Source organism: Rhinolophus sinicus, chromosome 2 (assembly GCF_057876585.1).
Source record: "Rhinolophus sinicus isolate RSI-liver-muscle chromosome 2, RSI-T2T, whole genome shotgun sequence".
In the NCBI taxonomy this organism is placed as follows: Eukaryota; Metazoa; Chordata; class Mammalia; order Chiroptera; family Rhinolophidae; genus Rhinolophus; species Rhinolophus sinicus.
The window spans coordinates 35,473,361-35,501,265 of record NC_142502.1 but is presented as its reverse complement, the minus strand read 5'-3'; the positions used below and the strand labels follow the sequence as shown (position 1 = coordinate 35,501,265).

The following is a 27,905-nucleotide window of genomic DNA, read 5'->3' as shown; positions in this document are numbered from 1 at the left end:
AGGGTTCTATCTTTTAGAAATGAATTGAAAAACAAAACTCGAAATTCTCCCTTACCAGTTCCATCCTGCTGCCTTCCACCTATTCAAATCAACAAAGACTATGGAAAACTTTAGTGCTTTGTATAACTCAGACTGAAAAAGCAAGTAAACTGTCAAAGATCTAAAGTAAGTGGTCTTTGGATATGCTAAGGGAGTCACCTTTTAGAGATGATTTCTTACTCCAAGTAGGGATGAATTTGAATACACAAAAGGGATGAAACATTATAAATTAAAAAGTTACATGAAATGCTGCATTCCTTGTGAGATTAAGGAGGCCTTAAAATGATCATTCAGAATAATATTTTACTTGGGAGGTAGGGGTGTATGTGTGTATGTGTGTGTGTGTGTGTGTGTGTGTGTGTGTGTGTGTGTGTGTGTGTGTTCCACAGACATCTGTTGACCACTCAGAGGAACAAAAGAGTTTCTGGAACTCACACAGAAGGATCAGACCTGAGTTCAAATCTGCAGGATTGGGTGCTAAAGGCCATCCTGCCTGGGTAATCCTGTCAGAGCCTTCTAGTGTATTTTACTTTAGGGAGATATGCTCTTTGGACAGGGTGTGATTTGTAGGACTAGATAATCCATGCTGGTCCATGGTGGGGTTTCCAGCAAGGTAGGTGGAAGCTTGCACATCAGAGAAGAGAGGAAAGAAGCAGTAGCAAGAGCTCCCTTGATGCTCCTTAACTCTAACTCTAATGCGTGTAGCAGCATCCTGTCAGAAGGGATCAGGCTCTAGATTGTAACCAGAACTAAAATAAGTAGGGGTCCATCCTGGAGGGAAAAAATAAAATGAAAGAAGACAAATCTCAAAAAGATGGTAATCATAAACACCACATAGAAAAAGGAAGGAGAAAACACATTCTCTCCACTGTTCCCCAAATATACGGAAGGAAGTTCATCCTGAAGTGGAAGATAAGTCCTGGCATGGTAGATACACTTCATAATAAGCTTTACTTAAGTAAAAAGGAACATAAATTAAACTAAAGGAGAATTATATGGAAAAAATGGCAATATATTTTAGAACATTTACTTTTTACTTTATGGTAAATGAAGTAGACACAACCCAGTTCTGTACCTTAGACCAATCTCAAAGATAAAAACTCAGTATTTTGTTTTCCTGATTCTGTACTTCAGCCTAATAACAACCAAGAGCTCCACTGCTCTTGGTAGATCCACTCAGATATTTTGTCAGTAGACGTTGAAGATTAAAATGCACACACACACACACACACACACACACACGCACATACACAAACACCTCTATAGTTCACAGTGAACAGAAGTATGATGACTTATATGAGCATTTTTTGTGTGCAAAAATACCATGAACTGATTTTTTAACTGATGATCACTTGAAGACCATTAGTATTTCTATAGAGGCAGTGTAGACAAACATAACTAACTTTGTAAATGCATGCGCACACCTATGTTTCTTTTCTCATTGAAGACAAAAGAAACTTATTTCTGATGATTCACACTTAAGGATCAATTAAACGCCACTCTGCATGTTTTACTGGCACATTGCATTTTCTTTGGGGATTGGATCCCATCACTGTGTGTGGCTATCAGATGTCTGAAGAATCCAGGAAGGCCGCTACACAGTGTGCCAGTTCTGTCTCCTTATACTTCAGCCAGGAAATGATGACCACTCAGGCGCCTGTCCAATTGAGTAACAGCATGCTACCAATTTAGACTTCACAAGGAAATTTTTCTCATAAGCAGATGATGTCTGATTTGTTCCTCTCAATTGCCCTTGCCAGCAAAGAACGATTTGTACGAGAACACAAAATTAAATTAAAAAATTTGAAGTCAGTGAAGAAGAAATTGATTGCCCAATGATTTTCAGCAAACTTCAAAGAAAAATAAAATTTCCTGTATTATATCAATACTATCTTCTAGTTGTTTAATAATTTCCATAGATAGGTGTATGCCTCCATTTTGTGTAACATGACAATAATGTATGACAGTATATAAAATTGCATTTAACATCACGACACTCTAAGAACAGTTCACTTGAACCAATCCTAGATATAAGGAACAAAGAAGAAAATCAAAGCTGTCACTATTTACGTCCAATATATGTGCTCTGCAATTAGGTTAGAGTCCAATGTCTCTGAAGATGTGGTAAGTCTCAGTGTCACATACTAGTTACAATCATAAACTGTCTTAGTAACAGTAAACCTTAAATATTGTTTTGTAGTTTATGAGGCACAGAGGTCAAACTATCTTAATCCAGGTATGAGGCTGCCCACAGGTCCATACAGGTACAATTTCCACAGAATGGGGGAAGTACATTCTGACTTACTTCACTACCTCTGATTTTCCCTTATCACTTTTCTCATACCTGTAGGGAAGTATTAGTGAATGTGAGAAGTGGAGAAATGAATAGAAGTTACCTTTTAGATACATATTGTTATTTATCTCCCACTCTAAACTAAAAATATATGAAGTCAACAGAAAACTTTATCACACTAGGCTTTAAATAGGTTTACAAATTTATCATATTGAAGGAACTGAGAGAATTTAAACTCTGGTTTTCATGTTTTATAATTCAATGGAAGTAACAAGGAAACATCCTCCTGTTAGGCTGTTTTCAAGTCCAATGCCCAACTAACAATTAGGTTAGAGTTCAATGTCTCAAAAGAGGTTTCAAATCTCAGTACCAGATTAGTGAAGTGCTGGATAGAAAAGGAACAGATATAATAATTTACTATGTTGCTGAGCATAAATAAAACTTAGTAACATTTAGATTAATATCTCTGGATTGCATTGATCTTTAAATTATTATTGTATTAATTGTCACATGAAAGATGGCATATATCTACAGTATTCTAATATATAATTAAAATATGAATTTTGTTAGGAAAATTGAGATAAATAAGCTATTAAAAATCTCACAAAATATTGTCATCTCTGCGTGTATTAAAATACAGCTTAGTGTTTAAGATAATTAACAATGGAGTCAGTCTGCCCAATTCGAATCTAATTCCCATACTTACAAACTGTGTAAACTTTGCTTCCTCATCTATAAGATGAGGTTAATAATAATATATACCACACAGACTTACATATGGATTAAAAAAAGTAAAAATGTAAAGACTTTAGAGCAACACCTGATACCAAGTGAGCACCATATAAATATTGGCTATTTTCATTTTATAATTACTTGTCCCTCTTACTAAATTCTAAACGTTATGAGGGTGAGAATTATGTTTGTTTTGTACCACATTAAATTTTTAATGCCCAACACAATGATTTGCATATGCTCATCACTTGATAAATATACACTAAATAAATAAATAAATAAATAAATATCTAGACAAGACTATGAGTTACAAACTCTTGTACGATATAGAAAGTGGTGGTAGATCATAACTCATCTGTTCTTTACACCACAACTCTCAAACAATTTAAATCCTAATGTGACTACAGTTAAAAATTTTGAGAAGGTGAAATGTATTTCTAAACATTTTTACTTTTTATTAGGAATGCTGGGAATACTTGCAGAATTTTACTATTTGTGGAAACAAAATAATGTATGTAAACTATGTTTTTGTAAATTGTAACACTTGTACAAAAGTTAGAATTTTTTCATACTGCTTTTCTGGAATACTGAAAAGCTAAATAATAATGAAATTAGAACATTGAGTATATATTTGTATTACTTTGCCATATTTCAAAAATTTTTCATAGATGTTTATATAAAAAATAAGTCAATTATAAATTGAACATACCTGACAGAAAATGTTAACAATGAAATATTATGTCCATTTCAACAGAAAAAATTGGCAGCTAGATTTAAATACGGGGTATGCTACTTACCCCTAGCTTAAAGGAAGGGGTCCAAAATTTCTATTCCCTCTTTTCTACGTATTAGGTACTATTAAAGTTTTCTAGGATTCCCTATTTATAATTTCAGTGCTAATTTGCATTTTGTTTTGTGTAATAACACTTGCTTATATATTTATGGTAATTTATATGTAGAAATTATGAAATTCTGCCATTTGTCATATATATACACATATATGTGTGTGTGTGTGTGTGTGTGTGTGTGTATATAACATATATAAACATATATAAACATACTGGACATCTGAGAGGACAAGCATAGATTTTAGTGATCCTTGGTGGCCCAAATTGGAACTTTCATGTATAATGAGGAATATGCTTCTTCTCATAGTGTGTGCTGCATATTCTACAGGAACATACAACTACTCAAGAGACAAAATCTTTAAAACTACTCCAAATTAGTAGTGAAGATTTGTTTCATTGGCTTGGTACTCGATCTTCATTGTTATGCTTTTTAATTCTATTAAAATGTATTCATGTAAGCTCTATATCTCCCATGGTGTCAACAGTAATTATGGACCAAAACACATTCCCAAGACTCTCTGAGCTCAACTTGCACGTGTAACTTGGGAAGAGAGGCCGTGCGAACTGAAAATGGAAAGATTGTTAGCAACAGCCATCAGTGGGACCAAAATTAGTGAAAACAGATTGTGCTAAATGATTCCTACGAATGAGTTTATTATGTAGAGAAGTCTTTCTGAATTGTTTTGTTATATTACATGTATTTTGCTTATGATAAACAGTTTTTATCTATTTACAATAACTACAAGGCTTATAATTGAGTAGTTTATAATTTTGTATAAGACTTACATGGTTATTTTAAAGCATACATTTTTTCTATCAATATGACATATTGTTAATAAATAAAAATATATTATCAGTTCAAGATTTTAAAATGCCAGACTCAAAAAGTTAAAAGGAGAATCTCTGTTATGAAGGTAATCATCCTGATTCTTTTAGATGATAACCCGGTTTATTAAATTATTCTGATGGTTGTAGGTTTCAAAATATGCTTTTTATCGTTATTTTTTCTCTATATATCTCACAAGTGTAGACAATATAAAATGCCTTCTTACAATTTTTCACAATTTAATATTAAAAACTCAATTTTTTTTATTCATTTGAACATAGAATCTGTAATTGTAAGATTTTTGCCAAATGCAATTAAGACACAAAAATTTCATTATTGTAAATTACCAAGAAAACCTACCTTTTTAGTGGCTAATTAAAAAATGCTAAGGTGACATATTTTATTGAATTCTCACTCTTTTAGATAAACACACCAAATGATGTGCAGGTGTTTATATTTTCTATAATTTTCTGATAATTTTTCTGTTATATTGGTAGACAAAAATTTTGAGGACAGTATATTACTGACCAACCATTAATGAAAACTATAAAGAGGGATACTTTCTCTCCTTTGAAGCACCTAGTGTCTGTGATTCAGTGGGCATACACTTTAGACATAGTGGACGGGCAAATATTGAAGATAGTTTTCTTCAGGGATGTTAAATCTTATGAATATAAAAATGTTTTGGATCTTTTGTTAAGTTTGATTATTTGGTACAATTTCATAAAATAAGCTAAACTTTAAAAAATGTAGTCTCAATACTGCATACTATTGACCCTTACAAAAATTTGCAAAATAAATATGATATTTATCCAATCTCATTTTCGCCATTAACTCAGTAGTCTCAGGTTAATCCATTTTTCCTCTTTGAATTTTATTTTCTCCATCTATAAAATGAGACTGTTTCTCACATTTTCATAAATCAGACAGAGGTGGAAATGATTACAAATAATACCTTTTATTAGTTAATCCCTGGTGGAACTTAAGATTTGGGTGAGGTTTTATCTGTGTTAGTATGTGTATTTCATATTTGATGATATACTAAACAAGAACAATGTGGCTGTACATCAGAATCATCTGGGGAGATTTTAAAATTTATTCCTGAGATGCAGTCTACACTTAATCAACTGCTGTGGTCTCTCATGGTGAGGAAACTTTTAGAGATCTCCAATTTAAATAAGCTCTCAGGTGGTTGTAGAACCACAGTCGTAAGGAGGAACTACTGTCTACACCAATGTTTCTCAAATTTTAATGTGCATATGAGTCACCTGGGAATCTTCTGAACATGCAGATTCTGATTCATTTGGTTGAGATGGAGCCTGGTTCTGCATTTTCTAAATCACTCCCAGATGATGCTAATGTGGCTATGCCACAGAGCGCACTTTGAGTTGCAAGCTCTAGTTGATGAAACTCTTGGTAAAATTATTAATATACAACATCTCAATTCAATCATAAATCATAAAATATTATAGCTTGGAAAGGAGTTGAACTTCAGTAAATCTAGCATCCTTTTTTACAGATGTGAAAACTGAGAGCAACTGAAGTCAAGTGACTTAACCATAGCAGGTTACAGCAGAAGGGGAAACAACACAAATATCTCATCGTGTAAATTCAAGTCTGTCTCAGCCGTGTTTAAAATTTTGTTGTATTCAGCTGATGAGCATCAATTATCAACAGTTATTTCAATGGTCTAGGTCAATGTGACAGTGACATTAGTTTACATTGTATCATTATTGGTTTGGGTTAATTTTATATAGAAGAGCAGTCACTATGTGTGATTAATACATGCAGTTATCCACTTATCCTCCACTCTCCTGTACTGGTGACACAATTCATAAAATCACTTATTTTTAGAATCAGTCATTTGTGTTGTAATGATTCTCATCATGGTTGTGAGTTAGAAACACACTGTGAAAACTTTAAAAATACAACTGCTTATGGGTCAACCCCTGGAGGTTCTGATTTAGTAAATCTGAAGTGGGAAGTGATCTGGAATTCCAAAAAGACATCTGTAGCTTTCCTGCCGGAGTCCATTATTGTAACATCATCCCTTTTGTTGTGCGGGAGACCTTGCTCGCTGCGCCATTTGTCGTGCCAGGCGGCCTGCAGGGTTTCTGCTGCCGCTCCCCACATAAGAACACAGGGTATGGTGAGGCCAAAAAGGAACACCCATGGAGCCATAGATAGGGGAGTCATACCACTATATTCTCGCTGGTGACTGGGTTGGAGAAACAGGAAACAGGAGCCACACAATTCTCAATCCTCATTGCATCGCTTGCAGGCTCAGCCACCATCTTCTTGCTAGGCCCCCATTTTCTGCTAGCGTAGCCATGGCAGTTATATTAGTGGCCAATGGCTCACTGGTTACAGCTGATGGCCAACTAGCCACAGCTGATGGCCATCCAATCACAGTTGATGGCCATTTACTACCTGAGCCAGCACCCCTCCACGTGAGCCGAGAGCCTGGATACTGCTCTTTGGGGCTCTGTCCCCACACCTTTCTTAGTCCTAGGATCCAATCCTTTTCCAATCTCAATACAAATAGTTTGGGTGATGTTAACCCTACTTTTTATTTCCAAGGGTGTGTCCATCCCCTAGGGTTTGATAGTGTGTCGCATATCCCTGACCAACTGGTTGGTTCTAAAAGTATGTTACTCAATACAAATCAATGAGAAGCAATTACATTTGTTTTGCTGAAATACTTGGGAAAGAGCATAGGCTCTTCTCCTGAGGTGCTGCATTACAATAATTTTGGCCTCAAGCTTTTGGTGGTCATAAGTGCACAAGGAGAGGTAAACCTGGCTGAGATTTTAAGCAAATAAGGCAGATGAAGGAAAGCAGGGTCAGGAGCAAAGAGAGGATTTACTAATGACTTTAACAAAACCTGTATCTAGACATCCCTGAAGCCAGCTCTGCTCTTGTATCTTCCAGTCACTTGAACCAATAAAGTATCTTTTCCATTAAGTAAGTTTGAAATGGATTTTGGTCACTTGTGAACAAAATAATTCTGATTAACATATCATTTGCATCTGATGCACCACTGGTAAGTATTCTGGGTTTGTTTGTTTTTTGGTTTTGGTTTTAGTTTTTTCAATTTTGTTTTTCAGCAAGCATTTCTAAATGAAAACACATAATCAGGATTAGGTAACTCAACCAGCACCTTAGTATGATTTTTGAGAAAGAAAGACTACAGAACTGGAGAGAAAAGAGTCTGAAATACTTTAGACCTAAGAGGTTTTCATTCATACACTTCTCAGTTACTATCCAATATTACTTACAGTTAAGAAATATGGTGACACCGAGATTATTCTTGCTCTTAGCAAGAACTACTCAAAATGGTTGTACCAGAGTTGAGTTGTCTCAGAAAGTCTTTTTATGCCCCATGATGTTGGCACCAAAATCTGATCTCGCATTCTTTGGCTTGTCACTTCAGGCTCTGTTTTTACCCACTATTATTTGCATCATCCTGGTTCTGGTTTTGTTCCCTTGATAGAGACAAGCTCTTTTTAGTAGCACAAGCTATGAAAGTTGCCTGACCCACTGGATTCAGAGTTCACTACAGCTGCAACTACTTAAGAAGTGAATCCCTGAATCATTCTCCAGATCCCCCTTTACATTTATGTCCTCAGGCTTTTTCATTCAGAACTCACCTCCAAGCCCACTGTCTGTTTTCTGTGGGCTTTGTTACCCTGCTGCCATCGATCGTATCAATACTGGGATAGACAGAAGATAAAGCACTGAGTTCCTTATGCAGCCTGAGGGCAATATACAGCAGTGCAGTTATGAAGCTGAGCTCTGATCAAGACTTATTTAGAGGAGAGGTCCAAAAATAAATGTATCTACTTAACAGCATTACTAGGACCTACTTAGTAATCAATATTCTGAGGCTATGCATTTTAACAAGTTTAGTCACCTTTCCATTTTCCCTCCTTTCTCACTCACCATATTTTTCAGACACTTCTTGTTCAGCCTGGTGTAAGCCACTGAAGCTGCCAGAAAAGATGGATGCAATGAAATCTCTGGCACGGAACCCTGTCCATCTATCTTACTCCTGATGACGCGATACAATCTTCTGAATGGCCTAATCCTAAAGTCTTGAATATTTATGATGCTCAAATTTCCTGACTCTTTCTTATTTACCCTGACTGCAAAGAGCTATTGTGGATTTCAATAAAGTGAGAAAAATACACAATAAAAGAACTAAGTTTAAATTTACTGGGCTCTTTTTGACCTGAGAAGTTTTAGGGCAATTTAGAAACACAACTATAAAGAGGATGTAATTTGTTTTGTTCTAAGTAGGAAACAGACTGTCTGCCATTGACACACATCAGGTATAGTCTCACAGAATATCAGCCTTTTGGAGGGTCCTGTTCAAATTTATGGAGAATTCCTTATTTCAAAGAACAAATAGTTAAGAAGCAAGGAAATTCAACATAATGCAGAGGGGCTTCTCGGTTTTTCTTGTAAGGCAAGAGATTATTTAACACATAAGACCATCATGCCCCTAATTAAAGGCCAGTTTTTTCCTTCCCCCCAAAACTGTGTGTACTTGTATATATCTGAATAAATAAAACTACTCTTTCTTAACTTTAAAACTAGATGGCAGGAAACAATATTTAAAATGTAATTTCTTGTTAGGAGACTATTATTGTCTCCTAAAATTACACATTTCAAAGGACATAAATGCGTAATGATTATTCTTACATACACACTATTATAGACGGAGGTTTAAGAATAAATTGTAAAAAGCAGATAAGTATATCCATTATGTTGCATTTAGAAATGTTAGTACAGAAAAAAAATTAAAAAGCTATATACCCACTAAAGAATTACACTTCCTGTGAATGTTTACCTAAACTGAAAAGTTGAAATCACATAAATATTAATACAGAAATATGAAAGCAAAATTACATTAAGTTTGTGAGAAACCAGCACCTTATTTATGAAAAAGAAATAGAAAAATAATAAGATGCTTACACTGAATAGACATATTTTTTACTTTGCTTTGGATTCTCTCTCTCTCTCTCTCTCTCTCTCTCTCTCTCTCTCTCTCGTGCGTGTGTGTGTTGGTGAGCCTAGTTTTAACTTTGACTTGGAGTATTTATGAATAATTGAGATAATTGTAAATAATTTTTATCTAAAACTTGTTTGCAATATCATTGCTGTTATTCATATTTCATCCTTTTACAGTTCAGTTTATATATGATCATCTCATATAAAGACTTACCATCATCATTATCAAATATGCACTGTCCATTTTGTTTTACCTCACTTACTGTCTCAACTGCTCATTTATTTATAAAACTCTTAAATATGGTCTTTTCTGTACATTATACTAAATAAGGTGATCTTTTACTCATTTGCAATTATTTTGGCTATAGAATCCCACGTTACATCGATCCTAATATTAGTAAGGAATAATTAACTTTATTAGCAATATCACATAAAAGCTTCATTGATTTCCTATCTTATTTAACAAAGTTCATCATCAGCCTTTGTGAATGTTGTAAGCAAAGACTTATGCATTGCTTATCACATGAAAAAAAACATTAAAACAGATTTATCGAAAAGTACATCATGCCAGTGTTTTGAAACAGTGATTATCTAAGGATACACATTGTTGACCATAGTGGAATCTTGAGCCGTCATGCTTTGTTCTCACTCAGATTTCGAGGGCTATCCAGAAAACAACATGTTTATTTTCTATTACAGTGACTTCAATTGTTTTCCTTTCACAGTCCCTTAGAAAATTTTGAAAATCTCTGCATGTCCTTTCATATTTTGAAGACAACATCTAAAAGTGTTCATCACAAGTTAAAAAGTTGCAAATAATTTACATATTATGCAAATTTTGACATTTAAAAAGAAAATTGCTACATTCTTTTAAAAATCAGATTGATGGATTCTAAATAATATATTTTTAGACTTCATTATCAGTTAAAAATATATACTAGCAAGCTCTTTTTTAATACTGGGGAATTTTACATTGTTCCCTTATCTCTTTGAATTTATATTTTCATTCCATGTCCCTCACAAAATTTTAATCGAGAGCAATATACATTTAACCTTGGAATTTTTTCTTGATTATACCATCATGTTTCTTTAGAAAAAAATATGTGTATATATTGAAATTTAAAAATTTCTTTCAGATCCTGTGATTATAAGACTCTAAAGGTTAATCTTACAAATTTTTATACAAATTATTAAACCTGAAAAGTAAAATTTTATTTGAAAGGTATCTCTTTATGAGATGCATAAAGCTTTAATAAAAATTGTTGTATTGGTTGCTAGATGTAATTTGCAACTGGAATTAGGTGAGATTCAGCAACATATATAATCTTATTGTATACTTTTATTTTATTTTATTTCTGATTAGTTCATTCATTTATTCTTTTCTTTAGATTCCACATACAAGTGAGATCATATGGTATTTGTCTTTCTCTGTCTGACTTATTTCACTTAGCACAATGTTCTCTAGGTCCATCCATATTGTTGCAAATGGTAAGATTTCATTCTTCTTTACGGCTGCGTAATACTACATTGTATAAATGTACCACAGTTTCTTAATCCAGCTGTCCACCGATGGGTATTTTGATTGTTTCCATGTCTTGGCTACTGTGTATAGTGCTGCAATAAACATAGGGGTGCATACATATTTTTGAGTTAGAGCTTTGGATTTCTCCGGATAGATACCTAGGAGTGGAATTGTTGGGTCATAAGGTAGTTCCATTTTCAGTTTTCTAAGATACCTCCATACTGTTTTCCATAGTAGCTGAACCAATCTGCAATCCCACCAACAGTTCACGAGGGTTCCTTTTCTCCACATCTTATCCAGTACTTATTGTTTGTTGATTTATTGTTGATAGCCATTTTGACTGGGGTGAGGCAGTAACTCATTGTGGTTTTTATTTGCATTTCTCTAATGATTAGTGAGGTTGAATATTTTTTCATATGTCTGTTTGCCATCTGTATGTCCTCTTTAGAAAAATGTCTCTTGATATCCTCTTCCCATTTTCTAATTGGGTTGTTTGTTTTTTGGAGTTGAGTTGAGTGTGCTTTTTATGAATTTTGGATATTACCCTTTATTGGATGTATCATTGGCAAATATCTTCTCCCATTCAGTAGGGTCCCTTTTTGTTTTGTTGATGGTCTCCTTTGCTGTGAAAAAAATTGTTAGTTTGATGTAATTCCACATGTTTTTTTTTTTTTTTTTTTTTTCTCTTATTTCCGTTGCCCGAGGGGATATATGAGTAAAAATCTTACTCCGGATAATGTCTGTAAAGTTTTTTCCTATATTTTCTTCTAGGATTTTATGGTTTCAGATCTTACATTTAAGACTTTAATCCATTTTGAATGTATTCTTGTATATGGTGTAAGGCTTCATTTTTTTGCATGTGTCTGTCCAGGTCTCCCAGCACCATTTATTGAATAGACTATCTTCACCCCACCGTAAATTCTTGCTTCCATTGTCGTAGATTAAATGACCATATAGGCATGGATTTATTTCTGGGATTTCTATTCTGTTCCATCGATCTATGTGTCTGTTTTTATGCCAGTACTATGCTGTTTTGATTACTGTAGACTTGTAGTATAATTTGATGTCAGGTATCATTATACCTCCTACTTTCTTCTTATTTCTCAAGATTCCTGAGGCTATCTGAGGTCTTTTATGGTTCCATATAAATTTTAGGATTATATGTTCTATTTCTGTGAAAAGTGTCCTTGGTAGCTTGATAGGAATTGTGTTGAATCTGTATATTGCCTTAGGCAGCATGGACATTTTAACGATATTAATTCTTCCTATCCATGAGCATGGTATGTGTTTCCATCTATTTGTATCTTCTTTAATTTCTGTCTTCAGTGTCTTATAATCTACTGTATACTTTTAAACATAGATTTGTTGAGAGGCCTTATGAACATATACACATACATACATATGCATATATATGTATATAAATCTACACACATAAACACACAGATGACAATTTTATTATGGTAATGTTATTCAATTTTCTAATCTCCTTCCAAGTAATATTAATATGATATAGGGATTCAATAAGAAATTTATTTTGAATAATTTCTCAGCTGAGAAATTGACTAATGCCACCTTCAATTTTATTGAAAACAATGATATGAAAAACACGATTTGCAAAAGATCTGTTGCTCTATCCTGAGATTCATTCACTTTCTGAATTCCCTGGAAGTAAAATGGCTTTATCAGACTCTCTAAATGACTACTAGATATTTCCACATCTTTCACTTAGGGGTACTTGTGTAACCAATGCATTCAGAAAGGGTTAAGAAAAACTGAAATATTGTAAACTGTGGTGATTTTAGATAAAATGATAGTGTCTCATTTGCTTTTAAATGTTTTCCTTGCTTTAGCATATTTCATCTAAACATTGGAACTGTGCTCATTTCATTTATGGAAAATGGTAACCATGTTAGCTAATGGGCTAAACCAGCCTCTGTTTGCAAACTTTTTACTCAAATAAAATTTATTTTCTGTCAAAAAATTATAATTTTGTTTTGTAGTTGAAAACTGTTTAGTTTACATTCTGAGGGAATTATTAAGAAATAATAAATTTTGCAACATATCTTATTTGTAAGATATATTATTAAAATAGATGAAAAGATTAAAATGTGGATTTAATATAATAAATTTATTTTTAAAATAATTGTAAAAACAAAACCAACCAATATTTTATTGCACCTCATTTTATTTGTACTAATGTCATCTAACACATAGGCAAGATTTTAAGTTGTTTATGAAGTTATGATTATGATAAAATACTTGGGATTCCTGCTATATGTGTGTGAGGGGGATATCAAATTCTGATGTTTTACTTTTGGAAATAAATAAATGTTTCAAATATAAAAGAAATAACTCCAGTAATTTTGTTAGCTATCATGATAAAATTTTATAATGTATCAATCAAAAGAGAATATATATTATATAGTATATTAAGTATAAAGCCAGAAACTGGCATATAGTTATATTTTTATTAATAGAAGGTAGAAATATATATAATACAAATAACATAATGAATAAAGTGTGTATGATACACTATATATACATAATAAATTATGTATATATAAATAAATATAATAAATTAACTATATACATATGTAGTTAATTGGTTCTCAAATAGTCTATCATTTAATTTTTTGTCAACAGGAGTTACAACATATTGAACTTTTTTATATTAGATAATTACGATGAGGTTTGACTACAATTAAATTAAATATTTTGTAACATAATTATATAAACTAGATTTTCAATTCATTTTTGAACAATACAAATTTAATCTGAAATGAATCACAGAAATGTGGCATCTACAGCTTTATTCATTGCATTTTTAAAAGTTTGGTTGTTTCTAAAAATAATCCAATTATATTTAAAAGAATCAATGTCGCTAACCTACATTGCTTTGGTTGTTTCAAAGGGAGTTCTTTCAAGCCAGTGACACTTCTTAGGAACAAGTATTGAGGATAACTCAAAATAATTGCTTATTTAAAATTTTTAAAAGCTGTTTTTAGTTTTCCGTTTCTATTTCCTATTGATACTCTTTTTCCTTTGCTCTCATTGGACTCACCCTCAAGAGTAATGCATTCTTTCACATTGTTCAGCTAATTAAATGGAACTTGTCATTGCTCTGATCACCCCACTGTACCATAGCTCTGACTTCAGAACGACCCACTGTGACAAAACACTGTGTCTCTACACCATGCTTATTTTTTAGCAGATGTAAGCAGGCCAAGGCAGGGAGGCCTACTGGATTATTTAGTTGCCATTCTAGCACTTTGGGGATGTATGGAAAGTATTTCTTTATCTTGTAAAGTAGAAGTAGTGCTACTATAAACCTGAATATATTCGCAGGCAGATCAATTTCAGGAAAGCATACACGTGTAATTTGATTCCTTAAAAGCTATCTGCACTTGTGTACCCTTTAGAAAGTCAGGTGTCAACACATTCATGATGTGTACCCTCATGTGAAGAATGCTGTTCAACAAGACTCTTCCAGATAAACATGCACTATACACAGCATATTCCTGATCCGGGAAATGTGACTTACAATGGCATTTGTTTTTCATAGTAGTAATAAGCTCAGCACCTTGTTTGGAACCTCATCATGGAGTGTTTGGTAATAGACTTTAGTATTTTAAAATTTCTAACTTGTAGTTACAACATAATCATGGGGATGTAAAGTACAACATAAGGAATATAGCTATAATACTGTAATAACTATGTATAGTGCCAAGTGGGTACCAGACTAATCGTGGGGATCACTTCATAAATTATATAAATGTCTAACAACTATAATGTACACCTGAAACAAATATAAAATAATATTGAGTGGCAACTGTAATTAAAAAATTGTCAAAAATCAAAAAAATAAAATTTTGACAAGTTGAAAAATAAATATGCAAAAAGATACTAGGTGCTACATTTAATATCCTAAAGCTATATTTATATACTCATATAACAACAAAAGCCACAGAGATCAGTTTCAAAAAATGTCATCCATATTAAAATCTATTTAATAATCAATCCTGCAACCCAGAGTTTATTTCATTATTCCATACCAGATTAGAACTACAAACCTCACCCATAAATAACTATTTTTATTTTGGTAAAAATAGCAATAACTGAACAAATTCAACAAACATTATTTCAAATGCATTTAAATAAAATGCTTCATATAGACACAGGGCAGTTGAATGTACAGTGCCACAATGTGATAATTTAGGTAACATAAAGTAGCTAAATATTATTAAATACATATGGATGGGAAAGAATATTAATGAAAGCATTAATGATGAGTAATTTCAATGAGTGAAAATCAAATGTTTTCATAGACTATCATTCTAGATGACTTTCTAAAATACTTCTTAAACCACAATTTTTAAATATGAAAATGTAGAAAATAATCCAACATAAAATAGAGGTAAGCAGATAACATCTCTTTCCTAATAACAAAATTAAAATGTGCTTTTAAATGCATAATAATTATTAGATGTGTTTTGTAAAATATTGCATATTGCTTTAAAACTCTCATTGCCTCCATGACTCTACAAAAGAAAAGCTTATAAAAATATAATTATAATGAATTATATTTCCTTTAGTCCACTTCAGCTAATGTTTGTTGTTATATTGCTTCTGTAGCCAAGGTAGGGTGCATAAGATATTTTCTTAAATGTCCATTTTCTCATGTAACTTTGTGAATAAGATTATTAAGAAAATATACTCAGGTGATTTTCAAATCAATTCTCCTAGTGATCCTTCAAGAAGCTATCAGTATACATAACATATGTATGTATACATAATATATATACATAAAATCTTAGAGTATTTTAACTAATGAACATTGCGGACAGTTTTTTTTTAAAATATCCTAAAGAACTATTGCATATTTTTTTCTGTTGATTTGATGAATGAAGGCAATAATTTAGGAAACAATTAAGCAGCTTTGTGTAGATTTTCATTTATGTTATTCATTACATGAAATTTAATTTTAAAATTAATCCCACAGGGAAATTTAAATCAAAAGAACAGATTCTTTATTACATGCTAATTATTGATTTATCGAGAATATAATCTTATAGAATTCACTTTATAAGTAAAAAAATATATATATTTCTTTTTCCCTCTTCCATTTTCATTTGGAATAGACATATACACAAGCTGCTTTCTCTAGATAATGACTACTAACTGATTAATTTAAACATTGGCTATATTCTAGGCACTATCTGTTGGAGGTCAGGTATAGAAAGACTGTTTCTGATCTCAAGAAACTAATAAACTAGTATAGACTCTCTAAATCTGGATTTGATGGTTGAAGTATGCCTGAAGTTCTTGGTTCTCATCCTGGATCTGTGAGTCAGGAAACCCATCTTTTCTCCTCACGATAGCTTCCTAAACACTTTCATCTCTGATGGCTTCGTCATAGTTGGGTTTCACTGGTTTAGCTCTCTTTTATTGGGCACGGTACAAATTCATATTTTCCAAATTAACACTAAGTGGATTTTAACACAGATAGTGAGTGATCGTCATCTGCTTAGGCAAGGCTAAAGATCCAAATTTGGATCCCACTGTCTGCATTCACAGTAGTTCTGGGGTGATTAGTGACAGAAGCAAACAAGATCTCCTCTAGAGCAGATATTCCCAAGAGTCTGTCAATAAATGTGTACAGCAATAATTAAAATATTGCAATTGGATCAAGTCTCACTTAAATGCTCGTGTTTTCTAGATCACACTAAATGTAACTCAGGGTGATATCCTTTGCTCCCTATTGCCCATTCCAGACAAAATTCCTACTCTTTCGTGTAAAAATTGTCTGCCTCTCGGAAGCTCTTGCCCCACAGCTATACCCTTTTCCTAGCCTTATTGTGCACATCTTTTGGGTTTGTGAACATCCCATTCAGTCACTGAAGACCTTAGCTATTCCTGCACCACAACGAAGTACCCCCAGATAACTCGACTCCTTCAGGATGACACATGATGTATGCTGACTGGATCTGCTGTGTCTCCAAGATTATTATCCTTCACACTCTCTCAGACACCCTGTCTCATAATTATTACCTAAAAAAATATCACGCTGACAATAAAATAAGAAGAAAAAATTTTAAATCAATAAATCCGGCCATGATGAGAGTAAAGGTCATGGACATCGTCTTCTTGGGCCATTTCAAGGCTACAGAATTCACCCCTCATTCCTGCAAATACCAGCTCACATTGATCTGTGTGTAGATGGATTCCTACATGTACTGAAGAAGGCATCATTAAATAATCAACAGAAAATAGTGGGATGAGATTCATTGGAAGAATTGAGTACTTCTTTTTCTAATTATACATCTTGATCTAATTATTAAATACATATTCATTAAAAATAAATTAGGGCTACAACTCAAATAAAACATATTTAAATCATGCTGCAAATCAACATTACCATAAGAGAAACATTTTTTGTTTCAGAGAGAAAAAAAAATAACCAACCTTTTTTTTTCAAGGGAGGCTCTTCTATTTCTCCTAAACCAAGACAAAAACAGTAAATTAGAAAAACTTTTAGCATAGCATAATATTGTTTCTCTACTTTCCCATTTTCTTTAGTTCATTTAAAAAAAAATATATTAGTTCTGACAGTAACGGTCTTCACATTAGTTTCTTTCCCAAATTCCAGTTTTAAAAATAAGCTTTGTTTATGTATATTATTTGAGACAGCGTTACTTTTATGAGTTCAATAAAATTGTGGCAATGATCCAAATTATACATGGTAGTTCATATATCATGTTCATTTCAGTTCTCTATTGCTCATCTCATCCTCTCGCTGAGGCCAAACAAATACAAATTCAGACAAAGTCATACAAGGGCTAAAATAATAAGAACTTTCCTGGTAGTAAAAGCTAAACACATGATGTCTGATGACTAAGGTTGATCCTAAAACTGTCATCCAAAAGACAGAATCAAAATGCTTTGTTCTTCTCACATCTACTCGGCAGCAGTTTTTGTGGTTTGAGTTTATTTTCTTTTATTCATTAATACACATGAGAGAGTACATAGGTTAGTTGCATGATTGTTGTGGCATTTAAAATGCATCACTCCATTCTACACCATCACTTGGTTCAATAAATTTACTTTGTGATTTTAGTAGAATTGCTTTCTACTATTTGAGTAATAGGATTTATGTGTATAAAACATTTATATGTATATTTAGTTTTGCTGGTGTTATTTCAATATTTCTAAGAATAACATGAGAAATAGCTACTATTTTTCTCTGAAGAAGCATATAAATGTGAGTTTCTATCATGCGTTTATAGTAGTGCTTGATAAAACATGCTCTACTATAATGCTACTGTAATGGTAGCATTTAATTTTGACATCTTTGCCATAACAGCAGATAAGCTATACGATGAAAGGCAAATAAGCCCAATTTACTATCGATTCACTCTTACCAGTCAGAACTGTATCCTTTTCGGTTTAGCTTGACTTAAGTGTTCATTTGTGCTTAAACTTAAGCAAACCACTATAATGCATATCTAATATTGGTCCTAGGAATTAGACTTGTCTCTAGGCTCTTTGTACCTTTATCAGTGTCCTCGTCCCCGTCATCATCATCTTCTTCATCACCATCAGATGAGATGATGTCAGACAACAAAGAAAAGAAGCCATAGACCCAGTCCGTGGTTTCCTCCACAGCATGATGTACGAATTTTAGTGGATCTGAGCCAATCTTGGAAATAGAGCTTGCTAAAAGTAATTTTAAAAAAGAAAAATTTTATATCATTCCCGACAAAACTAAGAAAAGCTGTTTTTCCTAATTCTTTTGACTAAATGAATATATCGATTTTATGAATTTAAACATCTCTTGGCTACAACTTCTTTCCTAATAGATAGAAATTACCTTTTGTCATAGTATGCACGTGTGTTCAAATAAAAAGAAAAATCAGTGGGTAACTGTGTCCAAACACTATGGGGTAACCAGGATGAAATTGTCCTTGAGAAGTTTATAATCTAAAGAACAGTTCAACATGGGGAAAATTAAGAATAAATTAAAATTGTGTACTCATATACTTATGTCATCCAAATTACAATATAAATTTATGGATGGTGAGGAACAGAAGAAATCATGGTTGGCCCATGTTGTACTAGAAAACTTTATGGAGAACATGGCTTTGTAAATTTTCAGATAAACAGTAAGTTCCAAGTTGACTTAAATAGTTGTGACTAACAAGACTGAGCGGTCCATTTACTATAATCCATGACACATTAGGAAAAATCTGGAATCGTCAAGGTAGTGATCATATCAAGTTCCAGCTAGAATCAATGGCTTTATCCTTGTGAGACATCTCAGTACCTAAAAATGAAAAAGTGTTTGAATTTCTGGTAACTTTAATGGATAGCATTAGAAAGAAAAACAAACAAACAAATAAACAAAAACAAAGTCTATAAATCCTCCTTTTTCCATATCCTAGAAAATAGAAACTGTTTGTAAAATGAGAGATTAAAAAAAAAAAAAAAACGCAACCAATTAAACATATTAGGAATTTCCAAAATGTTCTCCTCATTTGAATTACATGAAAATCTCTCTGAAGGGCTAAGAATAGTTTTTAAGATTTGATTGAAGAGGTTATCTATCCATAAATATGGTATAAACTGCACTTGATTTTTCATTAATCTGCAATTTAATTTTTAAACATTTTTAATGTTTTCCTTAATTTTAAAAACTATTTTAGCTTTTCAGAGATTCTTTTCCATTTGATTTCTTAAGAGACTAGAATTATGACAACATATTATATTATCTAAAGGTTAAGGACTCCAAAATTAGGCTTTTACTCTGATCATGACTTCCTAGTCATTGAAAGATTTGAGCAGAAGAATGAAATGATTTGACTTATGTAATGTTATTTACTATGTTGAGGATTGAAAGTATACCAGGTTGGAAACAAAGATCAGAAAGGAGCCAAATGAAATAATCCAGGAGAAAGATTACAGTATTTTCTCTCAGAGTTTTAACTGTGTGTGGTGAGGTGTGGTCAGATGCTCAATGTATTTAAAAGATAGACTTAATAGTGTAGACTTACACTATTGGTACAGGATAACTTCAAAGTTTTTGGTATGAGAAACTTGAATGATGGTAACGCCATTTACTGAAATGGGGAGGACTGGAGAGAAGCAGGGTTTAGGGGAGACATTATACAAGTAACTGAGTTGAGACTTGTCAAACTTAAGTTGCCTTTTATACATCCATGTGGAGATATAGGCATCTGTATAGCTTAATATGATCTACAAAAGAGAAGTCCTTACTGGAAATAGAAACTTGCAAGGTCAATAGATAATAGAAAATTTCAAAGACATGATACTGAATGTGATCAAGAAGAAAGTGGATCCAGGAATACTACAAACTTTAGAATATAGGAATAGGTCAGAAAGATGGGGAGGAACAAACGATGGATTCTGAGAAGGAGAAATGGCAGAGGGGGAGAGGGAGAGGGAGAAGGAGGGAGGGAGGAAATAATACGAGAGAGAAGGTTTTTGGGGAAAATTTTAATTTTAATTTTATGTTCTGTTACAGGAGATTCACAGTCCATCCAAGGATGATAAGTTTCAGGAAAACTTATCTCCATTATTCAGTGGCATTGTAACTTTACACTTTGGACTTTATTTTACTACATTCTGGAGAGTTTCATGTGAGCAGGATATGATTGTCTGAATGATTATATTAAACCTTAAAGAAAGGAAACAAAATGGAATTTTATAATTGTAATTGAGAATTTTAAAATAATTATATGTAAGGAACTGGATTTTACAGGCATCATTAAAGACATTTTTAACACTAGTATATTTTATATCTAATGGAAGAATACTGCAAATGGGGTTTTTATGATCTGAATAGATTGAGACCATTTACCCATTTCCCTTCTTTCTAAGTATTCACTGAGGAACATAACAATAAAATCCAACAAAACAGATAGCAGTTTAATTATCCTTATGCTTAAATGTTATATACACTCTGTAGATACGTAGAGTATGGTTGACTCTAAAATAATTAAATCAGGCTATTTTCATGAAGTCAGGATTCCTGGCTTGACACCAGCTTATGATTTGCAGCCATGTGGACAAAAAATTTAAAAACACACACATGATATGGATATAGATACAGATACAGATATAGATATAGATATAGATATAGATATAGATATAGATATAGATACCGTGTTTTTCCGAAAATAAGACCTAGCCGGACAATCAGCTCTAATACATCTTTTGGAGCAAAAATTAATATAAGACCAGGTCTTATTTTACTATAATATAAGACCAGGTATAAAATAATATAATATAATATAATATAATATAATATAATATAATATAATATAATATAATATAATATACTGTAGTGTATTGTAGTGTAATGTAATATAATATAATATAATTAATGTAATACCGGGTCTTATATTAATTTTTTCTCCAAAAGACTCTTTAGAGCTGACTGTCTGGCTAGGTCTTATTTTTGTGGAAACAGGGTATACATATTCATATACATATAGATAGTTATAAATATATCTTAAATAAGATAGTAGTACTCAAGATGATTCTTATTCCTTCTCTCAGATACCATATAAAAATTGTGTCAGTGGGAATGATATTTTATAATGAAACTAAACCTTTTATTGTCTTCTTGTTTAAGAGATACTCAGGTAATTGTGCTTTCTAACTTCTCATATTTCCACAAGTTACATATATTACAATGAGGAGCATCATAAAAATAATAGTAGCTAACATTTATAAAGTGTGTATTTCCTGCCAGATACCATTCTAAGAACTTTACATATATTAACTCACTTTTTCCTTTCAATAACCCAATGTAGTAGGGTAACTTACTTTATTTCTATTTTAAATATAAGAAAACTGAGAAACAGAAAATTTAAATAAGTTGCCCAAGGTTATATCTCTAATAAGTGATGGAGCCTGATTTTGCACCCTCCAGAGCATAACTGTTAGCTATCAGAGCTATCAACCGAACAAAAACAAGCATTCACAATTGGTTCTAGAGTAAGATGTTGGATGAGAAATTCTGGGAAAGGTTTATTGCTGTTAAAAGGGGAACAAGAAGTCTTCTGCATAATATCAGAGAGCCTGAAGCTACTGGATCTACCTTATAACCATGAGGATGGTAGCTGACTCACTGAAAGAAGCAATGGTTAAAGATGGAAGAACTCAAATCCATGACATTACTGAGGCATTGAATTACTCAATCTTGGAATAATCATCCTACTTCTAGTGCTTCTGTTATATGAGATAAGAAATATTCCTCGGTGTTCAAGTCACTCTTAATTGTACCTTATATTTCCCCACCACATGAAGAGGGAAACTGTTTTAGGCCCCATGTGATCAGTAAATGGATTCTGGCACTCATGAGTGCCAAGACACACAAGACAGGCAGGAAAAGTTTAAAGCTAAATAGAATTTTTATGTGTGCTCTGTCTTTGAAGACAAACTATACAGATACTTAAGTTTCTAAATATACAAGGGGGATTAAATTAGTAATTTTCTCTACTTTCCTCCTAAAGAACCAAGTCCATGATTTCACCATTATCTTTGACCATCAGTCTTACATTCTTTAAGTTATATTTGACTCACTTTTATCTTTCATATCCTGAGAAACATCAGCAAACAATGGTTATAGGCATGGCTCTGAACTCAGGCTGGTAGCACTGAAGTTCAGGCCTCTCATCTCACGCTGTGTCAAACTATATTGTAGCCAAAGACAAAAGGAAAAATCTCTAAGAATGATCCTGTCCTCATTAAAAATTTTGATATTGTGTTCATCACATATTTTTGCATTAATTTTGAATTTTTAAGTATTGCATTAAATATGATTTATCTTAATTACTGAGTTTTGTAGAACCCTCTTAAATTTTACACTAAGGTGAGTTCTTTACTCACTCTACTCTAGGCCTCATGCATCCCCTGCCTAATATTAGGTTGGTGCAAAAGTAATTGTGGTTTAAAAGGTTAAAAAAAGTTGCAAAAACCGCAATTACTTTTGCATCAACCTAATAACTGTGTGATGTTCAGAAAATTAACTTGTGCCATGTCTATAAAATCCATTGCCTCTGCATTTCCAAAGGTACTATTCTAAATCAAGACCTCAATGCCTCGTGTCAGTTATCCCTATATTCAGCCTTCTCATTCTCCAATTTACATTATACCCAGTTCTGACGAACAATATCACATAATGGGGGAAAAGAAAGATCCAAAGTACTTTGTGCTTCAGTATGTTGAACTGTAAAATCACAATAAGAGTAATACTTCACAAGGTTGTTATGAACATTACATGAGATAATAGATTCAAGTCACATAGTGCAGTGCTTGGTAACTAATAAGTGTCAGTGTGAAAAAACAAGCAAGTTTGTCTTTGAATCCTGAATGACCCAGGGGCTCTTCCCAGTGTGCTACCAGGACCAGCAGCTTCCCCTCCCCTCAGCAGCACGCACTGTGTATGATGTCACCTTCTCTCAGAGTCCAAATGCTGTGCAACAGCCATTTTCAGTGTCTTCTTGGGTATTTGGCACCTAAATTCTGACTGCATGGTATCCATTCCCAAACGAGTTAACCCCCAGCTATAAGGCTGCCCTCATGCATTCTTTACCAAAGGAAAGAACAACTAAGAGGAGGGCTTTCTAGATTTGCCCATCTGCATATGTCTGAGTCACTGCATGGAACGTCAGGAGAACAGAGCTCCAGTCATATTCTGACCCTTCTGCTCATGAGTCTCTGCCTGCAACAGATGGTGCTTATTGAGCTTCACTCAAACTCACTGAACATATACTCCTTGATGTAAAGTGCCTAATGCACAGTAAAGAATCTAGTAAACATTAGGTAATTATTAATTCAATTTTCAGAATCACTTAACTCAAATATATGGTAGTGCTCCATAAGTTTGGGCTGCTATAAATATTACCCTGTGATCGCCTGTCACTATGTCCTCACAGGCAACCTTGGTAAGGTCTGTGAAATCCAAACACTGCTTTCATCAGGACACATGAAATGACTAGTGCTTGCCCTTACCGCCCAGAAAACATTTACATCTAAATATCTGGATCTAAAATGAGGTAAATAATTTTAAAGGTGTCATAAATGGTATTTAAATTAGGAAAAATTCAACTTGTATGCATGTTGGTGTGTGCACCTCATACAGAGTAGTACTCAATTTGAGGCTGACTAAAAAAATAGAGATTCTTCTTTCAAGAAGATTATCACTTATTTTGTGCAATATCCTATCTTAAGTGTAATATAATTAACAAGGTACTATCATTTATGGGCTTGCTATCTAGGTGTTTCTAATTTTGATATGTAAGGAATGTGGTTTCCAAATATATAGCGGTGATTTTCCATACTGAAAGAAATTATAATTTTAAGTGACTAGTTTCTGCTTCTTGCTGCAGACAAGTGTTAGAATTATTTTGCTTCTGTTGGTAAAATTTTGATCAAGTTAAAAAAATAATAGCAAATTATGCATTTAATATGCTCTCAGTTACATGACGATTCCTGTTTGAAGTACTGTGAAATTAGCTTAGTCTTTTTTGAACAGAATTCCCTAGATCTTTACCCAGGCCAAAAGAAATTCAGATGTGTTTCCCAACCCCGTACCACCCTTCAGGATGGGAAGAAGGAAAACACAAGCAGGATAAACAAGACAAAAATATTTTTTTAAAAAAAGGTCTGAATACTGTGTCAGTATATGCAGAAAGCAATTGTCCTCTCCAATGTGTTAATAGGTTTCCTACACACTAAAATATAGTTGAGAGAATGCAAATTCTTATTAAACAGTTTAAACTTGAAGTTGGGCATCATTTATAACAGTCAACTATTTCCTAAGGATATAAGGTCAATTTAATTTAATTTATTTTTAACCAAAACATGTTTGAAATGAAAAGCACTCACAGAGAACTAAATAGCCCTCTGAGTCCTCCAACCCTTGAGTTTCCCATATTGACAATACTAGGCACAAATACTTAAGAAATAACAAACAAAAATATGTGCTCTTACGTTTACTACAAAGGTGGATATCTTCATCAAAGTGATATTTACTCAAAACATTGTACTTTAAAGCTTTTTAGGCCCACTCTGAAGTAACTTCCTAACAATTTCTCATAGGTTGGACCCTTTGCCTTAAGCATACTTAGTTGAATTCAATGAAGTCTGAACTGCCATCTTTAAATTGATCATCACAATGGAAGGGCTTTCAATCTCTTGTAATCAAATGCCTTTTTCTCTCATGAATTTCTTGGTTTCTTATTCTTTATGTCATCTTGAAGGTAAAAGCCAGTGCAAGAGACAGAAGAGGTAGCACATTTGAGCAAGTCAAGATTGCAAGAAATGTTGGATGTGGCACTTTTATTCTTCTATATTTAACCCTTAAGGGTTAAATACATTCCTGCCAACAGATTGTAAAGGGCACACCAACTAGAATCACACATATTCCGATTATTTTCTTTTGAAAACCTCATGGAGGATAACTACATTTTTGTAAATTTGCTTCAGTTCCAGAGAAAACACTTGATATTTTGGTATCTGATAAGCTACTTTTGTTGTAACCAGTATAGTGATAATTTGTAGCCCTAAAATAGCTCTCTTAAGAATAGAGTTTCCATCCAATACATATTTTAAGAGAGGCTTTTTTTTTTAGTATCCGCTCTTAAAATCCACGTGTAGTGGTCTTTAAAAAATGATTAAATAAATGGATTAATTGGAGTGGACCTTGCTAACTGATAGGGATTTGGGAGAAATAAAGGAAAAAAATTAATAATAAAATGGAGAGGTTGAGACCAATTAATATTAAATTCAACTGTTGTATTATATGCATTGCATTGGATAGCTTTGTTTACAGTACATAATATTATTTCAAGAATCCTCACATGGATGGAAATGTGGAATTCAAGCAATGTTGTAAAATTTCTTTGAAACTGAATATGAAGGTTAAAGTAATGCTTTGTCTTAACACTGATTTAACAAGAAATGTAGACATTACATCAGTTTTTTTCAGACCTGGTATTTAAGTTATGAATTAATATGTCAGATGCTCCTAAAAGGAAGAGAATATGATAAAACCTTAATTTGATATATTTAAATGCCTGCTTTTAGAAATGAATACCATGATATTGCCTTACTCAATGATAGACGTTCTATTTTTAAAGTAGGACATTTAAAAAGTTGTATACAATCAACTGCCCTGAATTACACAGATGATTTAACTTCAAAACCAAGGATCTCAACAGCTTTTCCTTCTCCAAGATTTTTAACATAAAGACCATACACAGAGGTAGAAATTCCCTGGAATCTGTTATCCTTACCCACAATAAACACTTCAGAGAACACAGTGAAATGAAAAGTTGAATTCATGATATGCCCATGGACTTCTAATAATTACCTCACTATGAGAGATTTTTACTTATGCATGTGATGTTGGGGGCTGAAGCCCGAAGAGGCACTTGGGAAGAAAAAAAAAAAAATGGCCATAAAGTAAAGGAAGCAAAGAAATCTGGAGTCCGCGAGTGATTGAGACTGAAATTCAAGGGGACAAGATGGAACAATCCTGTGACCACCAAACCTCTCACTTCAAAAAGAAAAAGCAGTCGCCCTTTAACATGGAGCTAAATATGCACCTTGGCCAGGATTGGAAGAAGCCAAAGGAGGATCTAGCAGAACGTGGAGTTGCTGCAGGAGCAGTTGTCTCACGCCAACAAGGTGAGCCAAGATATCACTGACAACATACACACAACTGTGCCTGGTCCCCTGCAATGACTTCCGTGGCCCTGCTGACCTCCTGCCTTCCAAATCTTACACACAAGGATTCCTCTGGCTAATGCAAACCCAGAAAGAACTATGCAGACAAGGGAATTCTAGAAAATGCGGTTCCATTTTAGCCAATGTGACAATACAAATCCACTGAACCTAGCTTCAATAATTATCATCTTGCCAATCTCGGTTACCTTCCTCTTTCCCCCACATTTATCTTTTCTTTTTTCTAGTTTGCTAAATATTTTAAAGCAGATCTTAGATACTTAAAATTTTAATCCCAGATCCATTAACACTTCAGTATGCATGTCTATTCCATAAAGATTTATTAGACAGTTTCTTGCTTAAGACACACACACACAAATGCCCAAAGTAAATTCTAGATCTTTCCGGTGCCAGATCAAGGATGCTACTTCATGAAGGAATGTCGGTTCCTTTTATTGGGAAATGGTATGTTTACACTAAAATTGAGTCAGAAGGTATGCTCATTGCATTGGATTATTATTGTTTCTAAACCTTTGAACATCCAAGAAACATAAAATTTCAAAAGGTCATGGGTTTACACTGATATTTCCAAATAAAATGTATGAATACAAGATTTACTCACAACTTCTTTGCTTTTATTCTCACATCCCTTCTCTATTGAACATCTTAAGTCTTAATGATATCAATTTATTTCCTTTTTTATGTCCTTTTTTTTACAGTGTCCTTGTAAACAATTTCATATAAAATGACACAAATATTACTATTAACAATAAAAGCAGTGATAGACTTTTAAGTCTCTTCATTTTTATGTGTTCTTTAACACACAAAACACACTAAGGACAGAGAGTCATAACTCTGTGTTTTCATGTCATTTGAAATATC

At 33.1% G+C, this 27,905-nt stretch overlaps 1 protein-coding gene across 13 annotated transcripts in view; it reads right to left on the bottom strand.

The window, feature by feature from the left end:
- Window positions 1-27,905, bottom strand: part of TRDN (triadin) — a 340,918-nt gene that overhangs the window by 253,809 nt on the left and 59,204 nt on the right. For all 13 annotated transcript variants that reach the window (XR_016020187.1, XM_088795483.1, XM_074333512.2 and 10 more), the window contains exons 3-4: window positions 18,822-18,986; window positions 17,736-17,768 (exon numbers count right to left, since the gene is read on the bottom strand). Coding sequence is in view for 12 of the 13 variants with exons in the window: in XM_088795483.1 (XP_088651609.1) it covers window positions 17,736-17,768; window positions 18,822-18,986 (198 nt within the window). In the remaining variant the exon portion in view is untranslated. The remainder of the gene's footprint in view (window positions 1-17,735; window positions 17,769-18,821; window positions 18,987-27,905) is intronic.